This window comes from Scardinius erythrophthalmus (genome assembly GCF_964197995.2).
Source record: "Scardinius erythrophthalmus genome assembly, chromosome: 20".
Classification (NCBI taxonomy): Eukaryota; Metazoa; Chordata; class Actinopteri; order Cypriniformes; family Leuciscidae; genus Scardinius; species Scardinius erythrophthalmus.
Genome location: NC_138240.1, coordinates 24,796,297 through 24,811,177, shown reverse-complemented (window position 1 = coordinate 24,811,177; position 14,881 = coordinate 24,796,297). Strand labels below are relative to the sequence as shown.

The 14,881-nt window shown below is 39.2% G+C and overlaps 1 protein-coding gene across 2 annotated transcripts; it reads left to right on the top strand.

Annotated features, from left to right (window-relative positions):
• The first annotated feature begins 10,951 nt into the window (after positions 1-10,951).
• On the top strand, positions 10,952-12,975 carry LOC308680198 (H-2 class II histocompatibility antigen, E-S beta chain-like). Of its 2 annotated transcripts, none has more exons than XM_081348208.1 (6): positions 10,952-11,063; positions 11,330-11,605; positions 11,894-12,175; positions 12,327-12,446; positions 12,549-12,576; positions 12,658-12,975. In XM_081348208.1, exons 1-5 carry the CDS (start codon positions 11,000-11,002, stop codon positions 12,572-12,574), a joined length of 768 nt encoding a protein of 255 aa, XP_081204334.1. In that variant the 5' UTR covers positions 10,952-10,999; the 3' UTR covers positions 12,575-12,576; positions 12,658-12,975. The 2 variants fall into 2 exon arrangements, with proteins under 2 accessions (XP_081204334.1, XP_081204335.1); XM_081348209.1 differs by having other exon boundaries at positions 10,963-11,063; positions 12,333-12,446.
• Positions 12,976-14,881: the final 1,906 nt, after the last annotated feature.

Here is a 14,881-nt window from a genome sequence, read left to right as displayed (position 1 = left end):
AAAATTTACTATGTATTGGCCTTTGTATTTTATGATACGCATCAAATAAAGGAGAAATTGAGCTGTTTGTACTATCTTCCTGTGTTCTGTTGATATATATATAAAAAAAATCTAATAGATATATTATATTCTTTTCTAGGCCTATGTGTCTGTAAAATCAGGCTTATTTCATGTTATGCAACATCTCATTAAACACTTTACATTAAGGACTATGATACCTCTGGGAATGGGCATAATACAAACCCTTTATTGGATAGTGTGATGTGCCTGAGTTTTCCACATTTTTATTAAAATTGCGGAAAATAACTAGTAGTAGAGGTCCTGGGTAAGATTTGTATGCACTTCATTTAGTGGAGAATATCTCAACTGTTATAGACTAATATGACCCCATTGAACAATGTGGGATGTGTGCCAAAAACTCTACCCGGGACGAAAGTCCTGAAAATGACCACAACCTGTGACACTATTATCACACTACAGGTGAATGGGACTTTTTCTTCCCTTTATAGATATCCTCATACATTTCTACCAGTTTAGTCTTCATATTAAGACAAATACTTTTTTATTACACTCTATCTTAAAACATAAAATAAAATATGCAAATTAGGCAATATATCATTAAATATGCGTATATAAACCCTTGAAGCAACAGACTTTCTGAGGTGATCACAAGGTTCACAATGACCATGATTATAAGGTCATAGAAGAATGTAAGCATTCTGATTTGATATAAAGAGAATGGCTAAAAACAGTCAACCTATTAAGCAACATACAGGAATTGCCAGTTACAGTTCACAGTTGAGGAGCTACTCCAGCATGAGATCACCAACTCTGCATTCTTCTTGGTTGACAAAGACGGTTACTTGAGGAAGAGTGCCAAATCACAACTTGGGACTGAGCTGCTGAAATTGTGTCCACAAATAGATAAAAAAGGTCCAGATACAGACCATTTACAGACCATTTACTTGATCTTACAGTGGGGCAAAAAAGTATTTAGTCAGCCACCAATTGTGCAAGTACTCCCACTTAAAAACATGAGAGAGGCCTGTAATTTTCATCATAGGTACACTTCAACTATGAGAGACAAAATGAGAAAAACAAATCCAGAAAATCACATTGTAGGATTTTTAATGAATTAATTGGTAAATTCCTCGGTAAAATAAGTATTTGGTCACCTACAAACAAGCAATATTTCTCGCTCTCACAGACCTGTAACTTCTTTAAGAGGCTCCTCTGTCCTCCACTCGTTACCTGTATTAATGGCACATGTTTGAACTCGTTATCAGTATAAAAGACACCTGTCCACAACCTCAAACAGTCACACTCCAAACTCCACTATGGCCAAGACCAAAGAGCTGTCAAAGGACACCAGAAACAAAATTGTAGACCTGCACCAGGCTGGGAAGACTGAATCTGCAATAGGTAAGCAGCTTGGTGTGAAGAAATCAACTGGGGGAGCAATTATTAGAAAATGGAAGACATACAAGACCACTGATAATCTCCCTCGATCTGGGGCTCCACGCAAGATCTCACCCCGTGGGGTCAAAATGATCACAAGAACGGTGAGCAAAAATCCCAGAACCACACGGGGGGACCTAGTGAATGACCTGCAGAGAGCTGGGACCAAAGTAACAAAGGCTACCATCAGTAATACACTACACCACCAGGGACTCAAATCCTGCAGTGCCAGACGTGTCCCCCTGCTTAAGCCAGTACATGTCCAGGCCCGTCTGAAGTTTGCTAGAGAGCATTTGGATGATCCAGAAGAGGACTGGGAGAATGTCATATGGTCAGATGAAACCAAAATAGAACTTTTTGGTAAAACTCAACTCGTAGTGTTTGGAGGAGAAAGAACACCATACCTACTGTGAAGCATGGGGGTGGAAACATCATGCTTTGGGGATGTTTGTCTGGAAAGGGACCAGGACGACTGATCCGTGTAAAGGAAATAATTAATGGGACCATGTATTGTGAGATTTTGAGTGAAAACCTCCTTCCATCAGCAAGGGCATTGAAGATGAAACATGGCTGGGTCTTTCAGCATGACAATGATCCCAAACACACCGCCCGGGCAACGAAGGAGTGGCTTCGTAAGAAGCATTTCAAGGTCCTGGAGTGGCCTAGCCAGTCTCCAGATCTCAACCCCATAGAAAATCTTTGGAGGGAGTTGAAAGTCCGTGTTGCCCAGCGTCAGCCCCAAAACATCACTGCTCTAGAGGAGATCTGTATGGAGGAATGGGCCAAAATACCAGCAATAGTGTGTGAAAACCTTGTGAAGACTTACAGAAAACGTTTGACCTCTCATTGCCAACAAAGGCTGTATAACAAAGTATTGAGATGAACTTTTGTTATTGACCAAATACTTATTTTCCACCATAATTTGCAAATAAATTCTTTAAAAATCAGACAATGTGATTTTCTGGATTTTTTTTTTCTCATTTTGTCTCTCATAGTTGAAGTGTACCTATGATGAAAATAACAGGCCTCTCTCATCTTTTTAAGTGGGAAAACTTGCACAATTGGTGGCTGACTAATTACTTTTTTGCCCCACTGTAAATGCAGATGCTTATGGTTTTGTAAGAAAGGGCAGTTTATTAGTCCCTGAGATTGTAATCTCAAAACCTGAAGGTTTGCCAGATCCCTGCTAGTGTGCACACATGAATGGGTGTCCCTGTCGTGCAGCTGGTATCCGTTGTTGCAATTATTGCAAATGCAAGGGAGGGAATAGTTGTAAAAATCCTATCACTGAATGAGCTCTCATCATATCAAACCAGAATTCTTACACTTAAGGCCCTTTCACACTGGACGCGATTTTGACGCACGAATAATTCGCGCGATGGTTTTATTTTTTGATCAGCTGTTTGTGTAATGAGTGCTTTCACACCGAACGCGAATGTGCTGCGGCGAAAAAACGACTTTTATTTTTTTCGTTTCGATGTCGATTTTTTTTTCCTTGTGCGGCGACAGAAAAGGCTTCAGCCAAACGCATACTACAAGGACAATGGTTGTGTGGCGTAACATTGCCAACCAACTCGGTCATCACGACTGTGAGTATGTTGTGTGAAAGTTTTAGTTGTTGTATAGTCCTGTGCTGTGTAGGCTAGCAGGCTAAACTACATTTGGGATAGAAAGCTAATTGTCAAAGATAGAGATAGAGACCGTGTTTACGCGGCTCATGTGATGGGTTTTGACGCGAACTATTCGCACACGAACTATTCGCTTTTTCGTTACGCATCCGGTGTGAAAGGGCCTTTACACTACATGGTCATTGTGAACATTGTGATCACCTCAGAAAATCTGTAGCTTCAAGGGTTTATACAGTATGTATGCATTTAATGAGATATTGCCTAATTTGCATATTTTATTTTATTTTTAAGACAAAGTGTAATACAAAAAGTATTTATCCTAATATGAAGACTAAACTGGTTGAAATGTATGAGGATATCTATAAAGGGAGGAAAAAGTCCCATTCAGCTGTAGTGTGATAATAGTGTCACAGGTTGTGATCATTTTCAGGACTTTCGTCCCGGGTAGAGATTTTGGCACACATCCCACGTTGTTCAATGGGGTCATATTAGTCAATAACAGTTGAGATATTCTCTGCTAAATGAAGTGCATACAAATTTTACCCAGGACCTAGACCAGTGGTTCCCAAACCTGTCCTGAAGGACCCCCAACACTGCACGTTTTCTTTGTCTCCCTAATCAAACACACCTGATTCAACTCATCAGCTCATTATCACATGGGTTATATGAACATGTTCCGTCACCTCCGACGTTGGATCCGGAACCTTTTTTATTGGATCCGGCACCTTCTGTGTCACTATGGAAAATTAATTGCCTAAATGAAAAAAATAAAATTACTGTTTGTGTAGTGTATTTGTCTAGTTAGTCTTTATTCCCCATTGAAGTTCTACAAAAATCTTGTGTTTGCATTTTCAATGCGTTTTGAATAAGCATTAAATAAGCGCATTTAGTTTCATATTTGTTAAAATATTATAATGGTATTTTTTTCCATTTATGTTGATTTATGAAAAGTGAACAGCACGAGTAAGATAGGATGCGCAATATGATGGAATTGGTCAGACATGATTTTGACCACTTCATTAAGTCTGTTAAGACTTTAAAGCCTTTCTTTAAAGTGAATTTCGTTTTGTATAAATTGTATCTTAATTCTTAATTTTTATCTCAATTTTTCATCAACCAATTGCCTGGATGTAATGAATAAGAATATAACACAATATAGCCTAATCAAGAAAGGCGCCCGCACGGTCACTTGCATTGCACGTTACCTGGAGCGCATCTCATCCTAACTCAATGAAACTCAGTGTATGCCTCACACAGACATGAGAAATGCATCAAATACTCAAAGCTTGAAATGTCTTTAAACGAAATAATTTAAAACGAAAAAAGAAAAAGGCTACTCTCTGATTATGTAATCGATTATGTGCATTTCTCTCTATAGGCGCGTTCACTACGGAGATGGCGATCGTCAACTTCATCTTTGCAGCATACACTGTTAGAAAACACTAGTTTATTTATAAAAATCAATGCAGGCGTCACCGGATTTACAAATGCACATCTTGCTTATGTTGCACGCACACATATGTCGAAATAACGAGATATGTTGAAATAACATTATTATTAATAATAGCCTACATCTTTTAGAATATTTGATTGAATGCTGAATGTTGCGCTTGTTCAATTTAAGAAAATTAAAACTTTAATTGTGATCATTTAAATAATTGAATAGCCTATAGTGGACAAGTTTTGCGCAGCTCCCCCGTCAATGATCTATGAACCATAAGTAGATTTACACAAACTGAGAAAGTCAAAAAGCGTTACTTTGTGCCCCGCTCTCCCCTAGTTGTCAGTTATAATCATCAAAATTAAAAGAAATAAAGATTTGAAATATATCAGTTTGTGTGTAATGAATGAATAGCCTATAAGGTATATATAGCATTAAATGCTATATATATCCTATATAAATAACAGACGCAGACGTCACGTTATAAGGCAGACGCAAGTGTCACATTCATTGAGACGAGTGCATGTTGCAAAGTCATAGTAAAGAACCGATCGCAACCGCTGGCACGCTGCACTGAGCCGTGTTGAGTAGAGTGTTAAATACGTTTTAGCGAAAAAAAACAATTAATAACTTCACTGCTTCACGTGAATGACGCGTAACGTCTGACACTATATACACTTCACTGCCACACGTGATTTACGTGACGTCTGCGTGACGTCTGCGCCTTAAATTTAATGGAATAAATAGCAGGAAAAAAAAAATTAAGACGTTGAGTGAGACGTTCATTGAGACGAGTGTGTGCTGCAAAGTCATATTAAAGAGCCTATCTGAACGCCATAGTTAACAGGTTAGAGCTTGCAGACTGCCTGCGTGAGACGTGTGTCTCAGGCGTGGCTGGAGCCGCGCGGAAAACTCGTGCATGCTAGAAATAGAACCGACGCCTATTTTTCATGCGACACGCAAGCATGTTGGAAGCGTTTCCAGGCAAAATAGAATAGGAAAATATGTTTATATGTCATTTTGTACACAAATACATATTAATTAATGACATTTTGATGTTTGAAAGTCTATAGGTTGACATAAATTCAGATATAAATGTAATTAAAAAAAAAAAATAATAATAATTATCGATTTTCAAATATTGCACCTGTCAAACATAGTCTATTTTGTTGTGGTGTTGACGGTGTCCTTTATCAGTAGGCTTTATATATCCCATTATTTTTGCTTATAGCCTACATATAATTTCATGTAATTTTATTTTTTAAACAGTCGAGTCCTGGTGTCCAATACAGAGGTCATAGCATAACATATGAATACAATATTTAAAAAAAATCCCCATTTGTTTTATGCTCTTAACAATGTGATTACATGAAAAAAATATGACACACTACAATAACAACATAGTGTGTATTCTGAGTGACGGTCCAACATCAGGTAGGCTAAATAAGCTCTTTAAAGCTACACAAATTTGTAAATGTTATTGAAATAAACAGACAGCCCAGAAGACAAGAGCCTGGTCTGTCGGCGGCCTCCCTCTATGTCACCTACAGCAGCAGCAGCGCGCCAGCGCCGCGTCAGGCACGGTTCTGGTGTGTTACCCCTTGTTACGTCCTGTATGGTTTGGGAGGGTTGTTTTGTTTTCTCTCTCTCTTTTTGCAATTCTTTCTCACAGGACCACTGATTGGATGGCGTTCCTGTCACTCATCGAGTTCACCCGACAGCCCGAGAACCAATCAGAGACTGGTAGCCGCGTATAAAGATCCGGAAATGACGCCAGCGCGGGAGAGCGGCTTCGTTTCTCCTTTGTTTTGCTCTTTTGTGGTTGTTTGTTCTTGCTTAGTTTTGGTGTGTTAAAGTTTACTCTGTTGAGCTCTCCATAATGCTGTTTTACTGCGTTTATGCTGTGATCCGACTCTTGATTTTCTCTTATGTCTTTCATCGATGCATAGCGATGGGACCAGGTTAGTACATCACGTGATTTACATTTCACCACACGCAGAGTAAAAACTGTTTAGCACACTAGTTTATGAGCGGGTGCCAATCTATGTATTTATGTTTATTAGGTAGTGTAGTAAGTGGCGTTTTACGCTGAAGATTATTTTCTTTTCTGTTTTCTTTACTTAGGTTTAGTGTTTGTCCTGGGTTTAGTTAACGTGTTTGTTTTATTTATTTATTTTCTTTAGCACCGCTCTTGTCCCTGACTTTGTAATCGTTTGTCTTTTGTTGTATATAATTTGTAAATATATTACTTACTAAAAGCAAGTACAAATCCAGTTTGGTCTCTGCCTGTTTCTTAATTAATCACATTACATCTCCTCAATGTATATTACTTTAAACAACTTTCTAATCAATTATTTCTATTTTATTATGTCTATGTTACGTTCCATAACCTCTAGATGCCAAGTATATTATGTGGACGTAACACCCCTCATTTACACTGCACACGCCTGCGGCGCATTACGGCTGCGACTCGGTTTTATTCCGTCCTCCACGCGGTGCCAACTCACACCGGGAGCATATCAGAAGCGGAGCGACTGGATGCGTGAGACCACGTGATTTGCCTGTCCGACGTGTTTTTCTGATTTTGGGGTTTCTAGTAGGGTGACCACCCGTCCCGCGTAGCGCGTGCGCGCACAGCGTTTGAAGCCCAATTCACGCGTCACGCAAATTGAGACCGTGTCACGCATAATCTCTCCTTGCTCAAAAAAAAGTTGGTCGCTCTATATACTCGAGCCCCAAGCAGACAAACGAACATTACTTGACATTTCAGCACGCTATTGTTGCCACACCCACCCCTCAGTTGAACTGCTGACTAGGTTGTTGTCAACTTTTTCGTTGTTGTCATGACAGCGCACGCACGCGCATACCAGACACACTGGGAAGGAAGGAACTTTCAGATGCGCGCTTTCCAATTCGAAAAATTCGAGAAAGAGACTGTCTGAGAGGCAACGGCGCCATCATCAATTAAAAAGAGAAGGTGTGAGTACAAGAAACAAGAATGGGGAAATGAATATTTGTGGCTGAAAGGTGTTGAGGGGGATACCGAGAGGGCTTTTTGTGACCTTTGCAAAACGTCCTTCTCAATCGGACATGGAGGGAGGGGAATACGAGGTCAATCGTATTTTTTTTTAAATACTTTTTTTTTAACTGTTCCTGTGGTGTTGAGCAACTACAATTCCTGTTAATCCTATACATTTATATTATAATTTATTTAAAGTAAATAAATTGTAATGAAAAATAAATAAAATTAAATAGTAAATCTTAAGTGGAAGTATATCTGTCAATTCATTGAATGTTCAAAATATTATGAGTCTTTATTTAGAAAAAAAATACACATTGGTTGGCCTATTCATGAGCATACATCAAAAATTACACGTTTAGGAGAATAGGGCATTATTAATACTATGCAAGGTGGTATGTGCTAGAAATGGGTAAACCACTATCAGTGAGTCTGCCAGTGGGGCACCGCCGCGCCAGACAGTGTCCCACATTGTCCCTCAGAAACATACCCCTTGTCCCCCCTTGGGCTTATTAGCAGGTGGTCACCCTAGTTTCTAGTACCATGGGTAAAAGTTGGCCAATATACGTGCAATACGTTTGGGAGTCTGAACAGGGTGTTTATTTTGAAATTGACAGGATTTTTTTACTTTTATTTTGTATTTCCGGTGCGACTTGGACGCGCGTCCATCAAAAATAGACTAGGCGCCTATATTTAGCGAAGCGGCGCGGAGAGCCGCTTCTGGGAAGCTTCTGAAACGCGTCGCGGCCGGTGTAAACACAAGCATTGACTAGAATGGGCGCGACCAGCTCCGGTAGCCGTGTCGCAGCCGTAATGCGCCGCAGACGTGTGCAGTGTAAATGAGGGGTAAAGACACAGAAAACGCGACGCAGCCACCACGCAGCTGACACGCAACAGAAACGCCACGCAGCCAGTGTGTCACCGGCCTTACTATACTATTACTATAGCTATAATAAGTAATGCTACATTAGGGGCCTATAATAAGTAATGCTACATTAGGGGCCGATCACACCTGACGCATTTTTTTGCAGTGAGAGGCGCCTATTGCCTATTTCAATTGGTTTCCTATGGCAGTGAGCGTTCTGCGTGCTGTTTATGCGCCTGCTGCGCCTCGCGTTTTTGAAGTTGAAAAAAAAGCAACTCCGAGCGGAAACGTCATCACGTTTTTTTCCACTGTCCAATCGAGTGAATGGAGAGGCGGGCCTTCCATTGTAGTGATGAAAGCTACAGTTGCTTGAACGCCCGGAGAGTGCGATGATGGAGGATAAACTTGTGGTGCTCTAGTGGGTTACCAGGAGCTTAACGACTTCACGAACTGTAACTACCACAATGTTAACAGAAAGTAAATAAAGTTAATAAAAGGCTGATTTGACGTTTACTTGACTGACTGGACAGCTGTTTCAGTGGTTGCCTAGCAACATAAAAAACGCAGCGCACTGCTGGTTCTGTGTGATGGTAAAGTGCTGTGCACCTCGCGTTTTCGAACCTGAAAAACGCGTTAGGTGTGATCGGCCCCTTAAAGGGCACCTATTATGCCTCTTTTCACAAGATGTAAAATAAGTTTCTGATGTCCCCAGAGTGTGTATGTGAAGTTTTAGCTCAAAATACCCAACAGATAATTTTTTACAGCATGTTTAAATTGTTTTTTGGGGCTCAGAAAAACACACCGTTTTAGTGTGTGCCCTTTAAATGCTAATGACCTGCTGCTGTAGCCCAAAGGGCGGAGCCTCACGAGCGCTAGGACAATATCAGAGCTAGGACAATCTCATCTGATAATATCAAAACAGAAACTCTCAGTAACGCTGTTCATTTCGACCAGGAGTCGGACAATAATGCCAACAGAGCCAGAGAATATATGCTGTATGGAGATAGAACAGGTATCGTTTAGTTTAATTACGGTTATAACTAATTTGTCATCTGCTTTTATCCACTATTAATACAAGCCTGCTGTGGCAGACCCTGTCCGAATGATGACCAAAATATACTGATGAGTTTTTATTGTTCATTGTACATCACACAAAAGATGAAGCGTTAGTTTTACTCTAGAAAATCACTGTAAAAGCTAATAAACATAGTGTGCATTAAAGTCTTATACATAAACTCTCTCTCTCTCTCTCTCTCCCTTTCATTGTCATCAACATACACAGCGAAGTACACAAAACACTCTTTACAACCAACCAACAGTAAACAAATATATACACACCTTTTCAGTGGGTGCTTATAAACTGGTAAACTTTATATCCGTAAAACGACTCGATGAGCTGTCATAAAGTGCGCGCTCTGACTTTCATTTCTGCCAGTAATGTTAGTCCTGTCGCTCCTCCGGAGACTGTAAGCTGGATCACGAGAGCAGTTGTACAGATCCATCCTTGAGTAACAACGAGAGTAAATGAAGACTGCTATGTTCATTCTCACATCCAACAACAAAACACCTCAATCGCTTAGGAGACATTCTTGTCTACAGCTGCTCTGGCGTCGGAGCAATGGCGGCCTGTGTCCAGCTCACTCAGGGCGGGTCTATGCTCAAACTGCAGTGTCAATCAACAGTCGTGGGCGGGGCTTGTGCAATTCTACGTCACATTGCATAGAATCTTAGAACAGCTCGTTCTGAGACAGTGCTTATGATTTATTGAGATTGTAAAAAAAACACTGGGTGGATTTTTATCATTAAAAAATGATAAAAACACTGAAAAATGATAAAAACACACAAAAACACTGGGTGGGTTTTGCTCACACACTGCCAACACACATTTATGTTCAAACACTATGTAAAAGTGAATTTTGCATAATAGGTGCCCTTTAACACTGAGATTACTACTATCAACTAATAAAAAAGATGTGCTTACTGTAAGTAAGGTATGGCATGCAAGCATATTGTGGATTAGTACCCAGGCAGTCAATTGATGATCTATTGAGCTGTTTTCACACAAAAGTTTATTCAGTAATACTGAAACATTTCCATTGACATCCATTCAAAAATGGATCTTGTCTTCTTACCAGTTTAACACTGCATTAGGTTATGGGAACAGTGGAACAGTGGAGGCTTCCCCTAGGGAACAAGCTCTGACTAAACAGCTCACAAATAAAAATAAAAACATGATTAGTTTTGGAAAAAGATTTAAAGGTAGCAGCTGTATTGTCATGGTGTATTGTGCTATTACTGATGAAAAAATATATAGGCCTACATCATTTGTCTAGTAAGGAATATATGAGTTTTTGCACACTACAGCTTTTGTATAATTTTGTCATTAAATAATGCCATTAAATAATGTAACAATTATTCAGATTGATGACTAAACAGTGTTTGTGTTTTAAAATGCAAGCAGGATACTACCTAGCAACACTTGACACTTACAAATGCAGTGACTGATTGGCCAGTCATCTTAGATAGCACCTCAAGAACATGAACACAAAGCACTGGAAGCATTCAGCTGGAATTCAGTGTGAGTGAAAATGTCACTGCAAAAGCTCTTCAGTTGTCATCTCATATTCACTGTGTTCACACTAGCAGAAAGTGGTAAGTAAAATAAGAGGTATTGAAATGATATAATTAAATATCAACAATAATTCCATTAATTTCAGAAGTAGTAAAAGTAAATTTATTTACATTACATAGCAACATTTCCTTAAAAGGGTGACTTATTAAACTCTATCTAAAGTAGATATTACTTGAAAAGTAGTTTTTGAAAAGGCTGATTTACTGAATCAAAGTTCTTCTGTTTCTGTATTGACTACATAATTATTTGACAAAACCAATTGTTCTGCTTCTGCATTCTTTTTCAGCTAATGAATATTACACAAGACGTTGGGGAAGATGCATCTACAGCTCCCCTGATCTCAGTGACATGGTGTATATTGATAGCTATTATTTTAATAAATATCTATTCATACAGTTCAACAGCACTCTGGGGAAGTATGTGGGGTTTAGTGAGTATGGAATGAGAAATGCAGAGTTCTGGAACAATGACACCAGCTTTCTGCAGAGAGAGATAGCTGGTGTTGATATATTCTGCAAACATAATGCTCAAATCTGGGACCCAGCTATCCATTACAAAACAGGTAAGTGGCACAAGACTCTTCTCTGATCTTTACTCTCACACGTATAACTCTTGCTTTTAACATTGCTATTATTTTTACAGAAGCATATATGCTAATATTAAATACAAAAAAATGTTTTAATATCAGCATGGCATTTTGAAATTTAATTTGAACGTGAAAGGTATGTGTAAATAACGTGTAAATCTCCAACTCCACACACACACACACACACACACACACACACACACACACACACGTATGATACATGCATTGAAAACTGTGTTAAGGATGTTACTCTTCTTGATTCAGTGAAACCAAAGGTTAAGCTCAGTTCAGTGACGCGGGCTGGTGGCAGACATCCAGCTGTACTGATGTGCAGCGCATATGAATTTTATCCTCGACACATCAAAGTGTCCTGGCTGAGAGATGGAAAAGAGGTGACCTCTGAAGTGACTTCAACAATGGAGATGGCTGATGGAGACTGGTACTACCAGATTCACTCTGAGCTGGAATACACTCCTAAATCTGGAGAGAAGATCTCCTGTGTGGTGGAGCATTCCAGCTTCAATAAACCCATGATTTATGACTGGGGTAAGATGAAATACTCACCTACTCTCATATTAGTACTACATTTGTGAATGGTATATTTGGACACGCCAATGTAGGATCAAATACAAAAATAGGAAATAGTCCTCTATTACGGAAACACACTTATATTTGTAAATATTGTATTAATGTAAAGTGACAGACCCCTCTCTTCCCGAGTCTGAGAGGAATAAAATTGCTATTGGATCCTCTGGACTGGTGCTGGGAATCGTATTAGCAGCTGCTGGACTCATTTACTACAAGAAGAAATCATCAGGTCAGTTTAGATTTAAATCATTCATACTAATATTGGTGTGTGTACATCATTCCTGTACATGCATATTTCTTTTTTAAAATGTATTTATTTTTGCTTTGACAGGGAGGATCCTTGTACCTAATGAATGATGGTAGGTTTCTTATTGTGTATTTGATAACTCAGACTTGGTTGTCAAACTCAGTCACATGTTTAATAATTATTCAAATTTCAGATCCTCATACTGACTGCAAGTGGACTAATAAAGGAGAATTCACCTTTTATGTAACTATCATACACAATACTAATTTTAACAATTGTCAAGCTTTGGCTTTTCATACACAATTTCCCCGCTTGAAAGGAACAGACACATCATCAACGAAGGCCTGGAACTGGATTCCACTCTTCTTTTTATTGAAGAAGAGTCATAATTGATCATAATCATCAATTATGATGAATGCTCAAATAGGCAGACAGAAGAAAGAAAAACCTTTAACAGAAATACAAAGTACAAAATATGTAAATGAATTTCAAATAAAGCTTATTAAACATCCGTTGTTGTCATTTAAGTCTGTATCTCTCAAATAATTGTCAAATAATATTATTAATATGCTTAATACACTTTTTAAGTGTAACCTGCAACCAGAGATGGGCATAAATACATGGAAATGTATTTAAAATACAAATACAAAATACTGTGTGAAAAAAATTTATTCAAATACAAATACAGTATTTTGTATTTTGAAAATACACAAAATACATGTGAAACTGGCCATCCAGTGCAGGTATAGGTCACAGTGAATGAAGAAACTACATCGGCCTACTGACTTTTCATTCTTAACCACATCTCTGCCCTTTCTTTCTTTCTTTCTTTCTTTCTTTCTTTCTTTCTTTCTTTCTTTCTTTCTTTCTTTCTTTCTTTCTGGCAATTACAAATAAACTTATGCAAAATAGCAGCCATTTATATACTTATTTCTGATTACAAGTCTATTACTTGTGGTGAACAATATTAAAAAATTCATACTTCATTCATGTAAAACTGTGGGAACCTTTTCTGCTATCTAGCAAAGAATATGGATGGGCGATATGACCAAAATCTCAATTTTACTTCACAGTAACAATATCATGGTTTCACAATTCTCAATAACAACATAATAGTTGGGTCATATATAGCAATTCCGTGACCGTGGAGAGGGAAGGTTCGTTTCTCACCGGATTTGTCATCTATAAAGGTTAAAGAAAAAAATTAGTCGGGGTGCCCCTCACAAAAATGTGGGGAAAATCTTTGAGAGCCCTATATCCAAAATGGATATAGGGCTGGAAGCCAAGCTGGAAATTAACTTTTTAATGGTTTTGGCCACAGTTCTGCATAAGACATGGTTTCTGAGGCTATTTGGGTCATGCAATTCATAAATTATGTAGATTTATTGATTTGACCTATTTTTGACCTTCAAATTCAAGATGGCTGCCAATTTTTGGCTCTTTAAGGCGAGACACTAGCTACCGGATGTGCCGTGTCAGTTTAGCGGAAGTCTGATGGTTCAAGACCACCACCTCAAGAGCAGCAGGTTCCATCATACAGTGGTGCTCAGTCCTGCCATCATCTACCACACAAAAAAAAGAGCAAGCCTTACTACCACACAACCTACAATGAACCTCCAAGCAAGTCAGTGGTGCATGACATTATGATTAAACTAGTGAATGCCACGCACAAGTAGAATATTCCATTCTCCTTTCTTGTTGGTGACCTGCCCACATACAAGACGATTGTTCAGCTCAAGGCAGAGAATGCACAAATGTTCAAGGACATTATCCCAATCCTCGGGGCTTTCCACCAACAGATGTCCTACATCTATGCCATCTACAAGAGATTCAAGGGGTCTGGAATGGCAGACACTCTGGTTACAGCAGGGGTAGTAGTGGAGGGGTCTGTAGACCAAGCACTACGAGGGAAGCACTACAGGCGGGGTGTGCGCTGCATCATGCTCTGGAGAGAGGCTCTAATTCATAAACAACTAGCACAGATTCTTGAGCATGAAGAGCTATCAGAGGACTTCAAGACACATCTCAAGACCCTGCGCAATGCACTCACTGAAACTCAGGAGGCTCTACAGAAAGCTCACAAGGATCTTGAGGATGGTGATGTAAAGGAGCTGATTAACAGTGTATGAGAAACCTGGCACAGACATGGGGGACTTTTGGGTCTTGTTCCTGGAGATGACCGACCCACGTGTACAATGTGTTGATGCATGTCATGCAAGAAATGGTACAGAGTACTTACTTTCAACATACAACATGCTGCCTGCCCTGGACTGATGGCACATGACAACCATGATTATGGAAGGTGGTTGCCAGATTATTGGGAAATGCTCTCTTCACTGTCAGATGAGAAAAGGGTATTCTTCAACATTCACTTCACCCAGTCAATGACCGGGCTACCATACTCCTGTCAGCCACTT